The sequence below is a fragment of the Esox lucius genome, chromosome 24 (genome assembly GCF_011004845.1).
Source record: "Esox lucius isolate fEsoLuc1 chromosome 24, fEsoLuc1.pri, whole genome shotgun sequence".
In the NCBI taxonomy this organism is placed as follows: domain Eukaryota; kingdom Metazoa; phylum Chordata; class Actinopteri; order Esociformes; family Esocidae; genus Esox; species Esox lucius.
In genome coordinates this window covers 7372132-7393732 of record NC_047592.1, presented here as the reverse complement: position 1 = coordinate 7393732, position 21601 = coordinate 7372132, and the positions used below count along the sequence as shown (strand labels likewise).

The following is a 21601-nucleotide window of genomic DNA, read 5'->3' as shown; positions in this document are numbered from 1 at the left end:
GAGTGACCTCTTTGAGAAGCAGTTCTCCTTTCTGTTCCCCTTCATGTGTGGCAGTGAATTCAGTCACCAAAGAATAAAAAGGATGAATGTCTTCTTGACGGTCATAAACATTAATTCAGACTCGACAGACAAAAACACACGCCAGCCGGCTGACTGCACTTCCACGCCCTCTAGTGGCCATTCATGAAACAGCGAGTAGGGTAATCTGTCAATCACAATATGCACTCACCTAAAGGATTATTAGGAACACCTGTTCAATTTCTCATGAATGCAATTATCTAATCAACCAATCACATGGCAGTTGCTTTAATGCATTTAGGGGTGTGCTCCTGGTCAAGACAATCTCCTGAACTCCAAACTGAATGTCAGAATGGGAAAGAAAGGTGATTTCAGCAATTTTGAGCGTGGCATGGTTGTTGGTGCCAGACGGGCCGGTCTGAGTATTTCACAATCTGCTCAGTTACTGGAATTTTTACCATTTCTAGGGTTTACAAAGAATGGTGTGAAAAGGGAAAAACATCCAGTATGTAGCAGTCCTGGGGTGAAAATGCCTTGTTGATGCTAGAGGTCAGAGGAGAATGGGCCGACTGATTCAAGCTGATAGAAGAGCAACTTTGACTGAAATAACCACTTGTTACAACCGAGGTATGCAGCAAAGCATTTGTGAAGCCACAACACGCAGAACCTTGAGGCGGATGGGCTACAACAGCAGAAGACCCCACTGGGTACCACTCATCTCCACTACAAATAGGAAAAAGAGGCTACAATTTGCACGAGCTCACCAAAATTGGACAGTTGAAGACTGGAAGAATGTTGCCTGGTCTGATGAGTCTAGATTTCTGTTGAGACATTCAGATGGCAGAGTCAGAATTTGGCATAAACAGAATGAGAACATGGATCCATCATGCCTTGTTACCACTGTGCAGGCTGCTGGTGGTGGTGTAATGGAGTGGGGGATGTTTTCTTAGCACACTTTAGGCCCCTTAGTGCCAAATGTCACGGCCTACCTGAGCATTGTTTCTGGCCATGTCCATCCCTTTATGACCACCATGTACCCATCCTCTGATGGCTACTTCCAGCAGGATAATGCACCATGTCACAAAGCTCGAATAATTTCAAATTGGTTTCTTGCACATGACAATGAGTTCACTGTACTGAAATGGCCCCCACAGTCACCAGATCTCAACCCAATAGAGCATCTTTGGGATGTGATGGAACGGGAGCTTCATGCCCTGGATGTGCATCCCACAAATCTCCATCAACTGCAAGATGCTATCCTATCAATATGGGCCAACATTTCTAAAGAATGCTTTCAGCACCTCGTTGAATCAATGCCACGTAGAAGTAAGGCAGTTCTGAAGGCGAAAGGGGGTCAAACACAGTATTAGTATGGTGTTCCTAATAATCCTTTAGGTGAGTGTAGATGTGCAGGTATTTTGCATTGAACAGGGGACTCGCACCAAGCAGCAGACATTTCTGATGATAAGTTAGTGACTTAGTTCAGAGGTCTGGGGAACATGAGGGGGGGTTTGAGAACCACTGACCTGGATAAGCGTCATGGCAGAGGAAAACAGTGGTTTAGGACTGTCATCGGGGTAGAGTAAGAGATTGGTGTCAATGTGGTGGAAGAGGATGAGGTCCCTGGGCCTCTTGGTGGCTGTCTATCTGGGAATACCCCCATTATAAAATGCACCGCAGTTTTTCTTTTCTTTAAGGACACTAAGGCCTAAATGGACACTTCTATGTAATGCCTAGACAGGGTAGGTGTTGAATGAATCAAGATGTTTGTAGGTTTCAATTACTCACATGTTTGTCACAACACACATTGTTTGTTTCTGCAGCATTTCCAAACAGATCTCAAGATGATGTTGACGGAAATGTCAACTTAAAAGATGGTAGAAATGTAATCCAACAAAAAGGCAAATGGAAACAGTAAGATAACGCCCAAAAGGATACATTAAATTGTTTGTCATAAGAGAAGATTTCTCGCCATATATATGACCAAAAAAACATGCTTTTTAAAAATGTCCAGAAAACTCAACACATTATCTTGTCATAGGCTACAGTACAGGGAGGCCCGAGACCAAAAAGTACAAAGCCTTTAAAAACTGCAACATTTTCTCTTAATTTTCTCTTAATTTCTCTTTTTTTTTTTTTTTAGAGAATTATAAAAATACACCCTTTTCTCTCTGCGCTATAGCAACAGCAGTTTAAATGCAGGAAACATTGTGTCTGGGGAAACATGGATTCAGAATTGGTCACACTGTAATGTATCAGGTCAAATGATCTGTGCTTACATAAATGTCTTTTATCCTGCGTTTCGGTACGCCCTCATAATTTCTGATGTAGAATTATATTTTTCAGCTAAGACATTAAAAGATAAGAAAATGTAGCTTTTATCTTTGGAATGAGGATTTGAGTGGGTGGGTTATCCTTGCTGCTGAACTCTTTTTCTCAGATCATGTCAGTGTTCAAAGAGCACAGACACAAACATTGGAGCATTAATATTAAAAAGGCAAACCAAAATCTGTCAGCATCCTTCAAAATCTATCAAGGGCACATAGAAATTGTTGCATTGGGTCCTGGGTTATGTGTCACCAAAGTTTGGGTCTGGTTAGAGTCTACTAAAACCTTCTCAGGCAATGAGGAATCATCCTTTCATTATTGGGGCAAAGCATTTGGAATTCTCCTTAAACTCCTTGCTGATTGGTCGGTGGCACAGTCGTGTGTCACCAAATTCTTCAGTAGAACAGGAGGGTTGTATGTATGTCAAAAATATGTTTCATGTTGTTGTGAAAGTTGTTATGATTTACCAATTCCACAATAATTAAGTGACAAGAAGACTATAATTTTCAAAATAACTAAGTGACAGAAATAATATAAACAACACATTTATAAGTACAATTTCAGAAATGTGTGTTACAGAAATGTAACTGACCCCAAACCTGTGGATCCTGTGGACCCCAAACCTCCATCATTATACTAGGGCAATGGGTATTTTTCTTTATTTTTTCTTCAAAGTTTCAAACCAACTTCCCCAACAACTCACTGTTTATCTGACCGACATGTAGAACATGTCTGAAAAGAGAGCATGCAATGCAAGCAAGTGAACATTTAACCAGATTTTTTTAGTGTCTCAGTGCTGCCTTATACATTTGTCAAAAACCAGGGCTCTTGGGCTATGTTGACAGCCAGAAGCACTCTGAAGGCCTCTTGTCATTCATATACAATTACTCTGAGTTTTATACTACCATTTTGCAACAGATGGAATACATCTCCAACCTGCTGCTGGGGAAATTGCTTTTTTTACAACCTTTTTCTGTGAAAGGAATGAAAGGCTTTGAGTTGTGTTGTTTCCCATTCCTCTACATTGGATTCTTAAATGTAACAAGGAGTGGTTGTGTTAAATTAACGATGCCTTAGAAATAATTTTAGAAATATCATCCACATTTTTCTTTTAATGAAGAATTTAAACAAAAAAAAATGTCATAGGCATTCCTAATTAGGCCAAACAAGTGAGGCATTAACATTATTATCCTCACCAAAATAAATACATATCTGTCTATTTAAATGACACAAAACATATCGCAAAGACGGGTTTGGTGAAGAGACAAAATTGTATCATAAGTTGCGAAAGGGATAAATGTCGGTTTGCAAAACGAACAAATGAATGTCCTTGGTCACGTGCAACAGATGTCGACCTTTGCCGTCACCTCAACCGAACTACCCCAGTGCGTCAAAAAATCAATACCTCCTTTGATTGGACGCGAACACTCTGTGTATCTCTTTCAGATTTTCGATTGGTCGAACCGTGTACTCCTGTCACTGGGTTACTCTGCACCTTCAGCGTGTATTATCAGTGAAAATGGCGAGCTGGTGTGTACGAGCTGTGAGACAGAGTTACTCTGTTGTAGCATCTCCTTCATTAATAAGGTAATACAACTGTGTTAGCAGCTACGTTTGCGCGGATAATTGGCTGTAACGTTGTGGGTTAGAAAGTACGTGGCTTAATTTAAGTCACCCTTGACCGGGTGCTAAATAGCCGGCTAGCTTGCCGTCTACGACCCATAATTTAGTTCTTGCTTCGTGGGATGTATGGCAAATATGTAAGGACAGTTATCTGAATTAAATACACATTGTTGGAACTGACAATGTTTATTCAAAGCAGATACTGCTAATGAAAATGTTATTTAGCATTTCACTGCTAATGAAATGCTAAAGAACGTTAGCTAAATACCGTAGGCAAAGGTAACACCTGGGTTTACTTTCGTGCTGTTTGCTGAAACGAAGTCAGTTTTTGCAACGTTATTACATTTTCACACCGTAGTTTGCCTGTATTATTGGCGTGGTGGGGAAAATGCCATCAAAGACGCTCGCCAAGTGTAAGATGACATAACCTGAAAGATGCCGTGGCCAAGAGGAAAGAACCACTAAATGACACGTGATCTATTAGCGACCTGCCAGATAACGTTTTGTACCTTAACTAGTTGCTATATACTATATCTACCATGCACATAAATAAAACATGTTGATTTTACATTTAAAGGATGGTGCGACAGTGAACCAACAGCTTATCAGATGACGTAGCGCTGAGCCCCTTCGTGTGTTTATCTAATCCATATCTCCCCGTGCCCCTCAACTGCGTTAGGGCGTCCCCACGGTTCCTATGTACAGCGGCCCAACAGAAGAACGGCCAGGGGTCAGAGGAGGACCAGAAGGCTGAGCAGAGCCCTGCAGAGAAGATTCTGGAAGAGAAGTGCCAGCTGGAGGAGCAGCTCAAACAGATCACGGTGAGCGTGGATGATCTGTTTCCCTTAGAACAGACCTCAGATCAGCTTTTGATTCCCAAACCTGAACTTTAACAGATACTGGGGGAAATGCACGACTGACCCCAGATCAGTCTACCCTTCAGCTTCAGTGTACTTATCACACCAGTTGCTACATAGGTTATGTATGCTGGCGTCCTACCAGTGAACTAATTGTGTAAGCGATTCCTTCATAGTAGTATTCCTGTGTAGATTTTTGGCATGCTATTATTTATTTATTATTATTATTATTTCTGCCTAGGATTACATCACACTGACGGCATAAATGTCAGTTTATGTATAACCTCAGCCTAGCTGAACGTCTGTAAAGAGCTTTGGGAACAAGACATTTGCTCTTATAGTTTCTGTGTGGTCCCAAACTAAACTTGTCTCTGTCAACAGGACAAGTACAAGCGGGCGCTTGCAGACACTGAGAACCTGCGGACAAGGAGTCAGAAGATGGTGGAAGATGCAAAGTTGTACGGTGAGCTCAGCTAATGCATCAGTATTAATGTGCTTGTCACCAGTGAGTTGGACCCAATTCAAACACACAGGTAGTATTCCCTGCTTTTCTATTGTTTCAAATCAATGGCTTGATGATAGGTTGATTGGGTCAATCAAGTGTGTAAGTGGTAGGGCGACATTTGAAGCCGTTGTGAGTACTGGGACAAAAACGTCCACCCCTTGGCATCCCGAGGACCAAGTTTGGGAAACACTGACATAAAGTCTCACCTCCCTTGATCAGGATATGATTGTCTGGTGAATGACTTTTTTCTAACAGAACACTGACTCACTGCTCCTTTCTCCCCACTAGGAATCCAGGGGTTCTGCAAAGACCTGCTGGAGGTGGCGGACATTTTAGAGAAGGCAACTGAGAGCGTGCCCAAGGAGGAGGTGTCTTCTCAGAAGAATCCTCACCTGAAGAACCTGTACGACGGCCTGGTGATGACTGAGACTCAGATCCAGAAGGTGTTCATCAAGCACGGCCTGGTCAAACTGAACCCAGATGGGGGGCAGAAGTTCAACCCGTACGAACACGAGGCTCTATTCCATGCCCCCGTGGAGGGCAAAGAGCCAGGCACGGTAGCCATAGTAACCAAAGTGGGTTACAAGCTCCATGGGCGTACCCTGCGTCCAGCATTGGTGGGTGTGGCCAAAGCCCCTTAAAAAAAAAAAAAGAGAGAGATTCAGTTCTGCTTTGATCATGTTCTCGTGCAGGCTGCCTGGGTGACAGATCGTATTGGCTAAATCAGGGTGGTCGAAGACACGCCCCCCCCCCCCCCCCAACCCTACCGTTGTCTCAAGAGGCAAGACTATTACTGTGGACATCATGACCAATCAGTGTGTTCTGATCTCAGCAGTGGTCCTCCACCTTTATTTTAAAAGTATGTCACTGAAATACAGAAAGAGATAAGAACCTGGGTTTGGCACACTTATGTACATAACTGTTTTAGTGTGATGTACAGGGACGGCTCTGTGTACTCAATAATTCCTTTTCATAAATAAAGTTCTAGTGAATGTGGGTAACAAAGTGTTACACAACATAGTGATGCTGTATTCAAGTTTGTCTGAAATGCTTCTGACTTAAGTCACAATATTTTTTTTTAGCTGATATAGTACAGTAGAAACCTGAGGTTGTCAAATTGTAAACTGGCATGGTGAAATCTTGTGCAGATTCCCCAAAGATGAACAATGCTCATGCTGAGCCATGGATTTTAAGTCAACTGAACGATGTACCTCGCGACTGGCATATTGACCGGTAAAGTAGTTCATTAGCTAGTTCATCTAACAACTTGTTTGAACTGAATGCTCTGTAGACTAGTGCCTGGACAGCAGCATCTTATTAAACAGGTGAATTTTGAATTTGTAGTATAATTTTTTTTTAAACTAGAACACCTGTACAACATCTGCAATAGTGCTGCATACTCAAGATTGCTGTAAATATAATCCAAAGAAGCCATAGAAGTATAAAGTATTTTTTTAATACAAAACATACTAACACATGGCCTGTGCAACCACAAAGAATTGGCCAGCCAAAACACCCCCTTGACATTTTCAACCACTGACTTACGAACGCTCAGGTTTTCTAAGCATATTACTGATACATGAACAGTTTAACAGCATGCTGAGATGACGCACAAAACACTTGTTAGAATGGTTCTTGCTCTCACATTTTTTTTTCTTTTATTACAAAAGTTAGAAAAAAAATCCTGAAATAAAATACTGTACATTTCACAGGTCAGTATTTATATTTTCTTTTTCAATTTATCTTACAAAAAATATTTACATTTGGTAAAATATTTCAGCAATAAATCCCACAGAAATAGAAATGTTTTCCCCTCCCCAATGGAAAAGTATTAATATTTTGAAATAATTCAAATTTAAAGCATTTTCAGTTTTAGAAATGTTTACCCAAAATGTATGGATTTTTTTAAACTTTTCAACACTTGGCTTAACATGCAAAAATAAAGGCATTCCTGTAGCTCGCTAACCCCCTGACATCTTTGGAGAAAAATAAGTACATAAATGTAGGCAGAGACTGTGGATTCAGATTTCTGTTAATTGAATCTCTTAACTACCGCAGCTGATTTTTAGTTTGAGCTTTACTCCGTGGATTCAGATTTCTGTTAATTGAATCTCTTAACTACCGCAGCTGATTTCTAGTTTGAGCTTTACTCCGTTTTCCTTGGTCATCTAATCTTTGTCATAGTTAAGTGGTTACATGGAGTTGTGGCACACCTTGATTATTAAACAAGATTACGGCAAGGAGGCTGAAATCCTTATTGCGAATTACTATTGTTCTTCTGAGCATTTTGTATGAATATGGTGTAAGAAAACGAAAATACTGATAACAGCTACTGTCAGCATTAAATGTTCTAATGACACATTCTAGCTTACACTGAATTAATAACCTCTTCGGATGAACCCTGACCACTGCCCGAGAGGTATTCTGTAGACATTAAAAGGAAAACAATTGGGTGAAATGGAGATGGAGTACCTGGTCTAATCCAATAAAAAAAAAATGCTTGTTGCATAAAATCTGCTCTGCCGTAAATTGGATCTTTGGGCTGACCAGCCAGCTACCACCTCTGGAGAACAATTGGCAGCAAAAACAACAGTAATGAATGGGGCTTGGGTGTATGGCAAGAAACCCGATTGAATATTTCTGAATCAGCCTTTGGAACGAAAGGAAGCCAAGGTGGAGGGAGAAATAGAACAAAAAGCTGCACTAAAATGCTGGCGGTCAGACTGCCTACTATGCACATTCACTGCTACAGCGATTGAATCCGGGCCACTGCTTTCTTCACTTCTTTGCCTGGGTGGGGATGAGTGAAAATGTACCTTAAAAATAAAGAGAATAAACTGACGGGGTAGGTACCTGCTAGTCATCGCCCAGACGCCTCTACAGCCTCAGTCTGTTTGTTTTCCGCCTCCCCCGTCAACTCGTGCCCATTTCCAAATGTAATTGACACTGAAACAGCACCTAGGATCCAGGCGCACAGAAACCCTCTACGCCCGCGGAGGAAAACCTAAAATCATTGTAGCGATATCTAGTCTTCGTCGGACATATCGACTGCGCAAGTTGTTGATTCAAATAGAAATCCTAACGAACTGTTGCTGGGCGGACGAAGGACCTTGTCATGGTTTGGATACTCGGAAGCTGGTGGGGAAAGAAAAAAACAATTATTGAAAAAAATATATAGCTTTTACTAACGTCCCATGTATTATTGGAAAATACACTGAGACAGGGATGCTAACGAGGCCTTTAGGCTACTTATTAAATCGTTACGTCTTTCCTAGTGTCAAACTCAAAACTGCTCCTCTATAGTTTCTATACAACTAACCCACATGTCCCTGCTATAGTTCACATTCTCTATTCCTAACAGGCTAACTAGACAACACGGAGGAGACATTTCTAAGCACCTGTGCTTGGAAACGAACACGATTAACATCATAAAAGTACAAAACCATGTTTCTTGTGGCAGCTGTCCCTTTTTCTCTTCAATATTTTAGCCTGTTCATATTGTGCTTGCAAGGATTATGTTTACACTAGTGACTAGTCTGCCTGAAGGCTGTTACTATAAACGAACAATGAACCAGAAAGATAGAGCTTGCGAATCGTGCAGGTATTGGGGGAAAAAAGTTGAATATGATTTTACTCCCTATGAATAGATGAAGCACTGAAGAGAGCAACAAGCAACCAGTGACAAATAGACAGTAACCGTGCCGAACAGTCTAGAAGACAGAGTAAACCATATGACAACAGAACAGAGGGCCAGGTGAACACAACCACTGATATAACAGGTTAACAGGATAATAACAGGTGATAGCCTACATGCTCAGTTGACCAACAACCCCAAAAAAGGGAGAAAAAAACCCCAACAGGACAAGAAATATTTTGATTCATTTTTGCTTTTAGGATTGCATGTGATTGTTAATGTCCACATTTAAAGCTCTTTTTTTCCTTTTTTTATCTGGGTAGCAATGTGGGAAGAAACACCATCAATAAGTCGACTAGAGTGAATGACTGACTCTGAAAATGTGCAGTGGATGGAAGATACTAGTGCAATTAGGCCCATCCCCTCAAAAGTGCCATTCTATGTATGATACAACACAAAGCCTGAACGAAGCCACGGAAGTCGTAATGGGGATTACCGCCGGGCTTTATTAAGCATTAGCCTAGCTGCCAAATACTGACCCCGGTTTTCTCTGAGGGCCTTGGTCTCTTCCTGTGGAGAAAAGGATGCAGCTGCTCTCCAGAATCAGTGTTGCCGTTTGAACTGGCAATAACCTGTGCGCTCCAACAGCAAAAAGTATCCTCACCTAACGGCAGCTAGCCTGGTCCCAGGATCTGTCGGGCCGTCTTGCCAATGACATTGGGAGATAAGTAGACGGCATCAACTGACCTGGGCCCAGTCTGAATAAAAAATAAAAGCTGGAGGCCAACTAGCATGGTGATTGATACTTTAAGACCTTTGAAAAACAGTGTTGCCTGGTTTGCCCAGCAGTACTAAAAGTCCAATACGAATACATTAACATTCATATAGACTCGATCAAATCTGTTCAAATCCAAAAATATATATTTGTTCCTTGGACACTCCCGCAAATGGTATCCAAACTTATTTTAAGAAAGGGGACATCCTTATTCTTTGTAATGTCCACATGTTAACAGACAGTCTGTTGGTCGATGACTTGGGACAAAAACGAGTCAGAATCTGGTAAAATCCAGTAGTCAGGTCCTTCTGGAGCTTACCAAACGGCACACCTCTCATGCCATCAACAATCCGAGAAAAGCCACAGTGCCCCATAATCCTCAGTCCCCACAAAACCCAACGGACACTGTTAGGACGCATCCCGGGATATCCAGCCGCTCTCCGTGAGGAAGCTGAGGATGCGTTTTTTCAGCACCTTGTCCAAGTAGCTCGGCAGACGGCTCTTGGACGGGATGCCCTGACGCTTCTGTAGGTGGTCCTTGATGATGATGGTCTTGGCAGTCAGGTAGCGCGAGGGACTGAGGTTGAGTGAGTTACACAAAACCTTCTCCCGGTCCGACAGCAGCTCGAAGCCGGCCAGGTTCTCTATGGCCGCAAACTCGCCGTCCTTGCCTTCCTCTTTGACGCCGCCACCACCCAGTCCGCCGCCACCGAGGCCCCCGCCTCCCCCCGTGCCGAGTCCCCCGCCCCGGCCCGTTTTCGAGGTGGCCACGCTCTTGTTCTCCTTTCGCTTCTCCCGTTTGTGCCGTGCCGCCTCGTACTCGGCCGACTCGTCCAGTCGCGTGATTCCGTTGCGGCGGTAGCGTTGCAGCTCCCGTACCTTGGCGCGCAGCATGCGCTCCTTGTGCACGTTGTCGAAAAAGTCCTCGAACTCCCGCTGGGCCATGAACTGGCACATTCCCCGCAGTTTCACCCGCTGCTCCTTCTCCTCCTTGGTGACCTTACGCTTGGGCGCAGGCTGGGGGGGCGGAGCTCTGGACGTAGCTGCGGGGGCAGTTGGCGTCGGGAGGCTCCCCACCGCGCCGACGGCACCGCCACTACCCCCGCCACCTACGATTCCCAGAATGCCTGGCTTCTCCTTCTTGTCGCGGCCCAAGAAGACAGGCACCAGGTTGTAGTCGCGGGCCACATTCTTGCGACGCTGGCGCTCGCGCAGCTTGCGCACGTACATGTCCACGTGGGCCCGCTTCATCTCGATGTCCACGTCCTCATCGTCGTAGTTGACCGACAGGCCGCTGATGAGCTTCTCCGCCTCCTGGTCGTACTCAATCTCGTAGTCGTCGCGGAGCGGCATGTAGCCCAGCTGCTGCTGCTCGCTGAGGGTCACGTCCAGCGGGGGGAGGGGAGTGGTGAGGCTGGGCGAGAGGGGGCCGCCGCCCGGGCACGTGTGGTCCGTCACCCGGTTGGGGATGCTGTCGGGGATGCAGGCCTTGCCCAGGTTGCCGTGGATATACATGCTGACGTAGTGGTCCATGACCTCCTGGGGTGTCCGAGACGCCCCCACGTGAGCGGCCATGTCCTCCTGGAACACAACACACACCGGGGTCATACTTTTGGCTGTTAGCCTTTTGGCTACACCAACTGGCAGACAGTACATGCGTTGCTATACTGTATGTTCACTATTAGCACTGACACATTGAATTACACAAATACCAGGAGATACTTAAACAATACTACTACTACTGCTACTTAAACACAACATTGGAAATGTTACTCTATTTGTCTACAATGCACATTTTACTGTATTTGTTTATATTACACATTCTACTGCACTATAACACATTTTACTGTACTTGTTTATATTGCACATTCTACTGCACTATAACACATTTTAGTACATTTCCTTTATAATACACTGCAGATTTGCAAAATAGCTTGTATTAAATCGTTTCCTTAGTCAAACCTTAGCTAGCTTGATGTGTTAGGACAACATTTCAGAGTTGCATTGATTTGACAAACTCGGCAGCCCCTGGCTGTCAAGCTGAAGTTGTCAAATCTGTAAGGTGGTAAATTGTTTGTTTGTTTTTTAAATAATAAACATGGAACTTTACTCATTCACGTGTAGTATCCATCTTTAGTGCATACGTTTACATTCCAACTAGCTACGAATAAAGTAGTTTATAAGTTAAATACCCAGTTTCCAAAGCCATATTGCTCGATTGCATCGAGTAGCAACTGCTCTTCCCTGCTAGTCCATCTTCCCTCCGCTTCGGGACCCCAGAGGGTGAAGCGCCCGCCGTCGACTTGCTGATAACCGTGCCATCGCCGGTGATTACCGATTTCTGCACCCGCGGAGAAGCACTCCGGACATAGTTCGATATCCGGGCAGTCAGTACAGCGAAGCCGCAAATTCGTAACGTCTACAAGGCAGTTTACGCAGTACTTCTTTCCTAGGTCGGCCATGTTGCTGGCTTCTGCCTGTTGTTGGAAGCAGCAGAGCTGCGGGGGGAGGGCATGCGTAGTGGAGTGTCTCCCGTCAGACTGCTGCGTCTCATTACTATTAATGAGCTTGGCGCAAACGCATGTGATTGGCTTACATGCCTAGTTTCCAGGACAACTCAAAACATGAACGGTGACATTCATGACGAACAGAGAACTCGGTGTGAAGTTGTTTTTCATAAATGTTTTATTTAATTACATACCATAGGTTTATCTGTGTTTAATTTAATGTCCGTTGATGTATTCTAATCTTGCCTACAACTTGGGATTTTGATGTAATCAAATTTTTTTGTAGCCAGGAACACTTCATGGACGGAAAAGCAGAGCAGCAAGAAAATGACCTTGGGTCTAATGCCAGCAGTGAAAACACAAAGAACGATGAGCAACTCCAGCAGGCACCAGCTAAGGAGTCCTTAGACTTTGGTGAAAGGAAGAATAAAATGGACACCCTTGCAGTTGAGGCTGAGAAAGGCAGAGGAGTGAAGCTGGGTGAGCGGGAGTCTGAAGGGGCCTCTGCAGATCCGACAGGATATCAGGCAAAACTGACTGCGGGAAGTGACACAGACAATTTTGAGCCAGGAGAGGGCGCTGCAGACGAGACTCCCGCTGAAGCCAACCTACCCATGAGCGAGACATTTAAAAAGGGAGAGATTGCAGAGAATAAGGCTTTTATAGGGGAGCTTCTCTCCGGAGATGGCTTCGATCAGGACAATGACGAGAACAGACTTTCTAATCTGGACACAGGGACCGCCAAGTTGGACAGTCCAAAGCAGGTCGAGGGAAAGGGTCCCACCACAACTGAAGGGACGGGCCCCAGCGTTGACTACAAAGAGCAAATTAACTTCCTTCACGAGCTGCGCACCGAGAACGAGAAACTGAGCCAGCTCAGTGGTCAGCTCCAGACGAGGCTGGCAGAGTACTTACGCGGGAAGAGAGGCGACGATGCGGGTCCCGAGAAGAAGGCTGTGTCAGGCGTGGAGCAGCGCTACCAGAAGTACCTGGCCGTCATGGAGGAGCTGAAGTGGGAGTACCGGTGCAACCTGGAAGCGGCCCGGCAACAGGCCGAGGACCTTCGGCAACAGAGCCGGCAGAGGCTGGACCTGGTGGACCGCGAGTGGGGTGCCTTCGCGGCGCTGAAGCGGGACGTGGCTGTGACGGCGCTGAGCCGTTCTCTGGGCAAACAGGCGGCGGTGGCTGAGGTGGAGCGAATCCAGGCGACAGAGCAGCGTCAACAGACGGTGCTGGTTGCCGTGCGCCTGGGGAACATCAAGCTGAAGAACCAGACGCGCAGATTGGAGGCGGCGCTGCGCGCCAAGGAGGAGCTCGCCGCGGGCCTGCACCTCATCGACTTCGAGCAGCTGAAGATCGAGAACCAAACGTTCAGCGAGAAGATCGAGGAGCGCAACGAGGAGCTCCTCAAACTGCGCAAAAAGATCACCAACACGGTCCACGTACTGGCCCACGCCAAGGAGAAGCTCCAGTTTGTGCAGACGGAGAACCAGTCCAAGCGGGCCCGGCTGGCCGAGGTGGAGGTGGCGGTGGCCAGGAAGAGGGACGTGTTGACCAGGACCAAGCAAGCCAGGGACAGCCTCCGTGCGGGCAACCTGAAGCTACGCCGGCGCTGTGGCCTCCTGGGCAACGAGACCCTGCTGAGGGATTTTGAAGACAACGTGGACGCCTCAGACGCCCTGGAGGAGAGGCTGGAGGGACTGAAGAGACGGCATGCAGAGGTCATACTGGAGTGCGCACGGATCAAGAAGAAACTGGAGCATACCCAACCTCTGGACCAGTAAAGGACAGATGAAAGGGGATGTACAGGAAGACATGCTTGTGCACATTGTCCGTCCCCCTCACACACACACACACACACACACACATAAATACACAGAAGGATAAATGCACATATTTGTAGTGATTAGGGCAAACTTGTCATGCGAAGTGATGTTTGAACATGAATGCGCTGAACTAAGATAGACCTGCAAATGAGAATCCACCTTTCTTATGGTCAACAGATGGCGATAATGTAAATGACATATCGTTTATATACAGTGTAGGTTGGTGGTAGGCAAACTTTTCAATTCAGGTTTGAGCATAAAATAAAACATATTTAAGGAGTTTAAAAATTAACATTCCAGTCCCATTCTAAAAAAACATATTACAGTTTTAATTACTGGCCTGCAAAATCGAGTTTAACAATCAAATCTTACAGTACAAAACAAATGTCTGGCCCTCGTTAAATTTCAAAATTCCAGTGTGCCCCTCTAACTAAAATCATTGCCCATCTCCGTATAAAGTCAGAAGTGGAAAACATCAATCTCTTGACATGGGTTTTAGTTGTACTAGATTTACGACACTGGATTAGGTTACACTACTGACTATCAGTATCATTTTAACTATCTCCTAACTCTAATTCTTACTTGAACCTTAGCCTTTATCCTAATCCTAACCTTAACACTTACCCTAAACCTTATCCTAAACCAAACCCTAACCTTGACCTCAGCAAGCAATTGTTTCTCAACAGATTTTTTGAATGTTTGCTGAAAGCTTGTTGATAGTTTTACTATCTATAGATCTACAGAGTAACCCTGGATCATTAAACAGTTTTCATAAAGTAGGTGATCACATTTTAGCTTTGTGATGGCATTGGAACCAGGAGGTTCATTTACAAAGACTTTGAGATGTGCGACATTTGAATTTCACATGTCGTGTATTTTTATTTCCTTCTGAGATGTAAATCAGCTTGCAGAAAACCGTTATCTAAAAAATTAATAATTTGCATTTCCTGAAGTCCAGGCCAAGGAGGAAAGGTTACCATTATTATATATCCAACTTATTCATAAAATGTGAAGCGTTTAGATGTGCAACAGCGTTGGACTCCAGACACATCTCATGGAAACACCAACTTCTTCCCTGACAGGCGTCATTCAGGGGGATTCTGTGTCACAGGATTTTGACCCAACATTTTCAGAAGGGTCTTGACCATCGCTGCATTAGGGTCCAGGCACACACGTGTACCGTCCTTCAAACTGACACTGTGCAGAGGACAAGGGATAGTGATAAGAAACCATGCTTACTCAAACATTCACTATAGGAATCGCATGGCATGGACCTATCGTATAACAACACTTTTGTACAAAGACACCGTAAAACAAAGTGTGTAGTGAGTGAAATATGTAAAATAATCCAGTAATATGGTGTACAATAGTATAGCAATAAAGTCCAACTACAAGACTTACATAATCTCCAGGACTCTGCAATATGGACTGGAAGGCCGCAGCGTTATTCGGGACAGTAACCTTGGGTTCAGTCCATCCAGCTTTTTGGTGCACAGGCAGTAATCAACACTGCTGATATATAAGCACAGAGACACCTGACAACATTGCGATGGATACCTACAGCTCAGTGTGACCTACGATTTTTACAGTCATAACTACTTTGTCCAACATCCAGCATAGTCTCATGTCTTAATGTGCTGTGAATACAACCTGTCTGGATGGAGTAGTTTACCTCTATGTATACAACTACACCATTGCACCTGTGAATACAACCTGTCTGGATGGAGTAGTTTACCTCTATGTATACAACTACACCATTCCACCTGTGAATACAACCAGTCTGGATGGAGTAGTTTACCTCTATGTATACAACTACACCATTCCACCTGTGAATATAACCAGTCTGGATGGAGTAGTTTACCTCTATGTATACAACTACACCATTGCACCTCACACACTGACGGACGAGTAAACTGACAGGTGAGACTGTTACCCTGGTGGTCCCGGTGGTCTTGGTGCTCTGGGGGGGTCTTGTGGACCGTGGGGGTCTGGTGGTCCCAGGGTTCTTGGTGCTCCGGGGGGTTCTGGTAGCCAAGGGTGTTCTTCTATTTCGGGGGGTACTAGTTCTCTGGAGGGTTCTTGTAGACTGAAGTAGACTTCTGGTTCGGGGGGTTCAAGTACTCTGGAGGGTTCTTGTAGACTGAAGTAGACTTCTGGTTCGGGGTGTCGTAGTTCTCTGATGGGGCCTTGTATATTGGAGTGGCCTTCTGGTTCGGGGGGTCCTTGTTCTCTGGAGGGGCCTTGTTGACTGGGGTGGCCTTCTGGTTCGGGGGGTCCTCGTTCTCCGGAGGTACCTTGTAGACCGGGGTGGCCTTCTGGTTCGGGGAGTCCTGGTTCTCCGGAGGTGCCTGGGTATACCGGTGATTCTGTTGACCCGTATGACTGTGACCTCGGCGGCAATGGCGTCAGATCAGCTGTACCTAGACAAAGTTCAAGTTAACATACCACACTGGTAGACCGTTTTAAGCACACCCGACCAAGGCCATACTCAGTTAAATGATTCTGCCAGTTTCTCCTCGTTGACATGTTTTGTTGCAAAGAAAACGTAGAAATACTCTTACTTGATTCCCATTTTGAGTTCATCCTCCTTGGTTCCTCTGCGTGTGTGTTTGGGGACAGAGACACTATTGGGGTGTCTGGGCTGTGGGTTGTGGTCTCTTCCTTTGTGGGATCTGATAAAGGCCTGGAAAATGGGTCAAATAAAGAAATGAATGCATTATGGTGTTTTGCGATCTCTGTTAAAATGTCCACAACCCAGAGGTGAAAATGACACGTAGAAAAAGGATCTTTAACACGTCCAAAAAATGGGACATATAAGGCAATCAGATAAAAAAGCCTTAGCTGATGTGAGAAATTAAGCATACTTATGGCATTTTAGCAGCTAGCAGCAATGGAATATGGAAAAACTAGCAGCAATGGAATATGGAACATTACCAACTCTGTTAAAATGGCCACAAAAAAAACAGGAAATAACAGAAAAAAATGTAATCAGATAAAATTGGCTGACTTGATATGACAAATCTTAGGGGATTTTTATTATATCGAGAAAACAAAATCGCAAACTAGCAGCGATGGAGGACCTACAAATTAAACTAATAAATTTGTGTTATATAGGAGTGATATTGTGACATTTCTTAGTCATGAACTCACCCAAACAGTGATGTGAAGTAACTTGTTGAAGAGTCATTCACACACACCTTTGTGCCCTCCACCAGTGTCTCACTAGGAGAGAATATCAGCAACGGTCAATGGGTGACAGATCCTGACTTTTCAACTGGCCATTGTCCGTTGACACCATGTTTTATACAGATCACACACACATACACACACACACACACATATACATACATGATCTCCGTGTTGTTACACCCATGTGGTGCAGGGAGTCTGAACTCGATGCTCCTGATAAGGGAGCGGTCGGCTGTATGTTTCTGCCATGAATTACAGTAACATCCATTCCTCTCAACCATACCTCGTTCCTCATTGGCTGATGCAACACCTTGATAATGACAAAGTCACTTGGTCAGTGATCAACGATTCGTTTTGGTTGTAAAATACAAGACCCTGTTTCCAAAAAAAACTTTGCATTCTGTTTTTATAAAATGTAAATAAAAAGAGGATGTAACGATGTTAAATCATTTAAACCGTATTTTCAATTGAAAATAGTACAAAGACAACTCATCAATTGTTGAAACTGAGACATTTAATTGTTTCTAGAAAAATATGGCCACTTTGAATTTGATGCCAGTAACAGAGGTCTGTTCAAAAAAGTTGTGGCAGAGGCAAGAAAATACTGGAAAAGTTGTGTAATGCTAAAAGCAAATTTGGTCAATTGGCAACGAATTAGTAACATGTCTGGGTATTAAAATATGATTCCAGAGAGGATGGGTCTGTCTGAAGTGAGGATGGGGAGGGCTTCACCATTCTTTGAAATACAACGCAGGCAAATATTGCAACAATTTAACTTTAAAGTTTCTCAAGCTAAAAATGTTAAGAGTTTGAGGATCGTTCGTGGTACATAATATTATTAAAAGATTCAGAGAATCCGGAGAAATCTCTTTATGCAAGGGACGAGGCCGAAAAACTATTATTGGATGACTGTGATCTTCAGGCCCTCAGTTGGCACTGCATTAAAAACAGGCATGTTTCTGTAGTGGAAATCACTACATGGGATCAGGAATACTTCCGAAAACCATTGTCAGTTGCATCGCTGCATCCAGAAATGCAAGTAAAAACTCTACCATGCAAAGAAGAAGACATAGAAGATCCAGAATCACCGCCACCTTCTCTGGGCCCAAGCTCATTTAAGATGGACTGAGGCGAAGTGGTAAGCTGTCCTGTGGTCTGACAAATCAAAATATGAAATAATTTTGGGAATCATGGACACCGTATCCTCCAGGCTAAAAGGGAGAGGGACCATCCAGCTTGTTATCCGGGATGGTATGGGGGTGCATTAGTGCACATAGCATGGGCGACTTTCACATCTGTGAAGACAGCAATGATGTTGAACAATATATATATAGGTTTTGGAGCAGCATATGCTGCCATCCAGACAAGGCTTTTTCAGGGAAGGCCTTGCTTATTTCAGCATGGCTGAAAAAGAATCCGGGTGCTAAACTGGCCTGACTGCAGTCTAGACTTGTCACCGGACTGGGTAAACGATGATTAGACGAGAGTATTCTCGATTGGGCAAATGATGATTAGACGAGAATATTCTGGACTGGGCAAATTATGATTAGATGAGAGTATTCTGGACTGGGCAAACAATTAGACAAGAGTATTCTGGACTGGGCAAACGATTAGATGAGAGTATTCTGGACTGGGCAAACGATTAGATGAGAGTATTCTGGACTGGGTAAGCAATGATTAAATGACAGTATTCCGGATTAGGCAAATGATGATTAGATGAGTGTATTCCGAACTGGGCATTGTACTGTCACAAAAATATACTGTCATTGTATGATCCCAACAGGATCACAAGTACACTCTTAGATTATAAGGTGCTATTTAGAACATTAAAGTTTTTTCTGAAGTTCCCACAGGTTCAAGATCAAGAACCAATTAACATAGGCAGGTAGACTACTGTACACAACCGCTTTTTTATGACATTCATCATAAGACATGAAGAATTGACAGACACTAGTTGATTTGAATCATAGAAAATATATAGAGGCTAGGTAGTTGCTCATCTTTCCCACTATTTGGTGGACAAGATATTGACTTTTTTGGACTCTTACCTTGAATGTGTTTTGGTTCAGGGATTGTCCAAACGGAATACTTTGAGATTTTCAGGCAAAACTCTTCAAACATCACATTCTCCTCATCAGAAGGTTCATCTCCACTGCTCTCCTCTGTGGGATTAAAAGAATGTAAGAACATTTAAAAATTTTCAAAACGCATCAAATCTACACAAGAAATGAATGTAGTGATAATGGAGAAAATATTTCAAATTTGACTTCAACCAAGATTACAATAAAATCTCATTCAAATCAACAAAGTCAGCGTTATGAATGGGATATTTGGATAAAATATTAATATTAAGTTAGAATGTTATGTTAAAGTTAAAAAAATTGGTATCAGTTGAAAGACCAAACAGAGTAAAAAGGGTTTAGATCAGCACAATAGTAACATTTGCTGTGCTGATATCTGCATCTTTGAGAACAACGAAGGGAAACTCACCCTGAGCTGCTGGGAAAGAGAACATCAGAGTGACTATGAGCACCCCAGAGACGAGGAGACACCCCATTATCCACAGTCCTAGTTACTACAGCTTTGTGGGCAGCTGTTGTTTGTCTGGACTCTAAATAGATGTTTCCGGAGAAATTGGATGATGCATAATGGACAGATCAAATCACCTCAGACAGATACCTAAGATAACCATCTATAGCAAGCAAGCAAATGTTGTCTCAGCTGGTGAACATGGTGTTTGCAACGCCAGGGTTGTGGGGTTCGATTCCCAGTCGGCACCCTTAAGTGAAATGCATGCAGTAAGTCATTTTGGAGAAAGGTTCGATCTGTTGTAGTCGTTATTTCCTACGTTTTCCACGTCTCTCTATAGAGACCTGCTGGAGCAAGCAAGTTTATTCCTATAGCACAGTTCATACATCAATTCAATGTGCTTTACAAAAGAAAAATATACGAAAGTACAATAACATAAAAACAAACACTCAAATGAAAACACCAAAGCAAATGAGAACACCATAATCATAAAAAATACAATAAGAAAACATCTAAAGATTAAAAATGGGATAAAAACATAGGAAGCTGTAAGGCTGAACAGTGTGGTTACGTTTAAGTGCTCAGTCATAGGCACAGGAGAAGAGAAGTGTTTTTAACCTGGATTTAAACATGTAAACGTTTGGGGCACATATACAGTGTTAACCTAATGTGTTTTGTAAGGCATAACCTTGCAACGGGGTGCAGGATTTTGTTTCAGCCCAGTGCCAATCCAACTGCTTTAGAAAATCTTTATTCCTGGATTCAGTGAAGTTTTCAGTGTGCTAGAATCATAGCTGATTAGCCTGTGGTCTTGGTTAGCCTGGGAGTCCTCGTGAGTCTTGGACAAATATCTTCTCATGCACCTGCTAAAGTTCAATTAATCCACAGAAATGTTTTATCCTAAGTGTTGGACCTCCTATTACCTCTGTAATAGTTTGCATTGTTTTGTTCCAGCCCAGCCACTAATACACCTGGTTGAAACAATCTGCTGATATTGGTTTTCAGTCATGGAGGCATGGAAATTCCAAAGGTAAAGGTTGGAGTATTGAAACATGGACCAAATACAATTTATTATCTGTGATATTTTTCATGTGGTTGTCCATTACAGACATAAAATACAACAGTTATATAAGTACACAACAGATGGCGCTTTTTTTCCTTTTTTAGTGTCACCTGTAATTCTATCACTGGTCTGAGACTTAGAACAGAGGGCTAATGTGAGGATACTACACACCATTTTGCTCAACCAGAGGTATGTTTGAGTGTGTGTGTTCTTTTGTAGTTTTTGTCTTTAAACAATTTCCAATGAGCATTTACATATGGAATAGTTAGGAGACAGAGGTGGGATTTTGATGTGAATCTAACAACGCTTGGACTGCGGTTTATCATTCAGGATCCATAGAAACAGTTTTATCACCACATTTAGGTTACAAATTTCAATTTTAAAAATATTTGCGCACAGAAATGTTTAGTCCCTCTTTTTAGTTATGAAAAAAATTGAATGTCAGTGCACCTTATATTTTTAACTTTTTCAATTTCATTGAAGTACCACCTACGCACAGACTGCTGGGTTTTTTGTCAGGTCCTGGCTGAGGGCCTCTAGGCATGTCTATTCCCCTGGCGGCCACAGTCAGGACCTGTCCGCAGAGGTGCCTCTAGGCATCTCTGCATTGCAGTTTTGGTTGTCTCCAAATCGAGGCAGCTGTCCCGCGTTGCCTCTAATCGGGGACCCTATTTAAGTGGCTCTGTTTTATTGCTGAACTGTGGATCATTGTTTGGAGTTAGCGTTGTGGGTTCTGCAGTTAAGTTT

General features: G+C 43.5%; 4 protein-coding genes across 6 annotated transcripts; 2 read left to right on the top strand and 2 right to left on the bottom strand.

Moving 5' to 3' along the window:
* Window positions 1–3806: 3806 nt before the first annotated feature.
* grpel1 (GrpE-like 1, mitochondrial) lies at window positions 3807–6668 on the top strand. The gene is made up of 4 exons (XM_010888009.5): window positions 3807–3933; window positions 4649–4790; window positions 5208–5289; window positions 5620–6668. The coding sequence occupies exons 1-4, from the start codon at window positions 3866–3868 to the stop codon at window positions 5970–5972; spliced, it is 645 nt and encodes a 214-aa protein (XP_010886311.1). The 5' UTR covers window positions 3807–3865; the 3' UTR covers window positions 5973–6668.
* Window positions 6669–7795: 1127 nt separating this feature from the next.
* tada2b (transcriptional adaptor 2B) lies at window positions 7796–12283 on the bottom strand. 2 transcript variants are annotated; one of them, XR_002196112.2, is made up of 3 exons: window positions 11933–12283; window positions 9505–11321; window positions 7796–8466 (listed from the first exon to the last, which is right to left on the bottom strand). XR_002196112.2 is itself a non-coding variant. In XM_020043538.2 (2 exons), exons 1-2 carry the CDS (start codon window positions 12200–12202, stop codon window positions 10149–10151), a joined length of 1443 nt encoding a protein of 480 aa, XP_019899097.1. In that variant the 5' UTR covers window positions 12203–12283; the 3' UTR covers window positions 7796–10148. The 2 variants fall into 2 exon arrangements, 1 of the variants encoding a protein (XP_019899097.1); XM_020043538.2 differs by having other exon boundaries at window positions 7796–11321.
* On the top strand, window positions 12259–15971 carry ccdc96 (coiled-coil domain containing 96). The gene is made up of 2 exons (XM_020043537.3): window positions 12259–12399; window positions 12534–15971. Exons 1-2 carry the CDS (start codon window positions 12365–12367, stop codon window positions 14029–14031), a joined length of 1533 nt encoding a protein of 510 aa, XP_019899096.2. The 5' UTR covers window positions 12259–12364; the 3' UTR covers window positions 14032–15971.
* Window positions 15108–20178, bottom strand: LOC105020758 (EMI domain-containing protein 1). 2 transcript variants are annotated; one of them, XM_010888007.3, is made up of 8 exons: window positions 19753–20178; window positions 19311–19424; window positions 17422–17572; window positions 17224–17295; window positions 16635–16756; window positions 16007–16493; window positions 15475–15585; window positions 15108–15270 (listed from the first exon to the last, which is right to left on the bottom strand). In XM_010888007.3, exons 1-8 carry the CDS (start codon window positions 19817–19819, stop codon window positions 15159–15161), a joined length of 1236 nt encoding a protein of 411 aa, XP_010886309.2. In that variant the 5' UTR covers window positions 19820–20178; the 3' UTR covers window positions 15108–15158. The 2 variants fall into 2 exon arrangements, with proteins under 2 accessions (XP_010886309.2, XP_019899098.2); XM_020043539.2 differs by having other exon boundaries at window positions 15475–15582.
* Between the last annotated feature and the right edge of the window lie 1423 nt (window positions 20179–21601).

Bases quoted from the DNA above. Each gene is read 5' to 3' on its own strand.
- LOC105020758 (XM_010888007.3), bottom strand. From the start codon at position 19,819: ATGGGGTGTCTCCTCGTCTCTGGGGTGCTCATAGTCACTCTGATGTTC. The intron at 19,425-19,752 runs GTGAGTTTCCCT...TTAATCCCACAG, and splicing joins CTCTTTCCCAGCAGCTCAGG to AGGAGAGCAGTGGAGATGAA. The intron at 15,586-16,006 runs GTAACAGTCTCA...CTTATATATCAG, and splicing joins AGACCACCGGGACCACCAGG to CAGTGTTGATTACTGCCTGT.
- ccdc96 (XM_020043537.3), top strand. From the start codon at position 12,365: ATGAACGGTGACATTCATGACGAACAGAGAACTCG. The intron at 12,400-12,533 runs GTGTGAAGTTGT...ATTTTTTTGTAG, and splicing joins CATGACGAACAGAGAACTCG to CCAGGAACACTTCATGGACG.
- grpel1 (XM_010888009.5), top strand. From the start codon at position 3,866: ATGGCGAGCTGGTGTGTACGAGCTGTGAGACAGAGTTACTCTGTTGTA. The intron at 3,934-4,648 runs GTAATACAACTG...CAACTGCGTTAG, and splicing joins GCATCTCCTTCATTAATAAG to GGCGTCCCCACGGTTCCTAT. The intron at 4,791-5,207 runs GTGAGCGTGGAT...CTCTGTCAACAG, and splicing joins AGCAGCTCAAACAGATCACG to GACAAGTACAAGCGGGCGCT.
- tada2b (XM_020043538.2), bottom strand. From the start codon at position 12,202: ATGGCCGACCTAGGAAAGAAGTACTGCGTAAACTGCCTTGTAGACGTT. The intron at 11,322-11,932 runs GTATTTAACTTA...GTTGTGTTCCAG, and splicing joins AATATGGCTTTGGAAACTGG to GAGGACATGGCCGCTCACGT.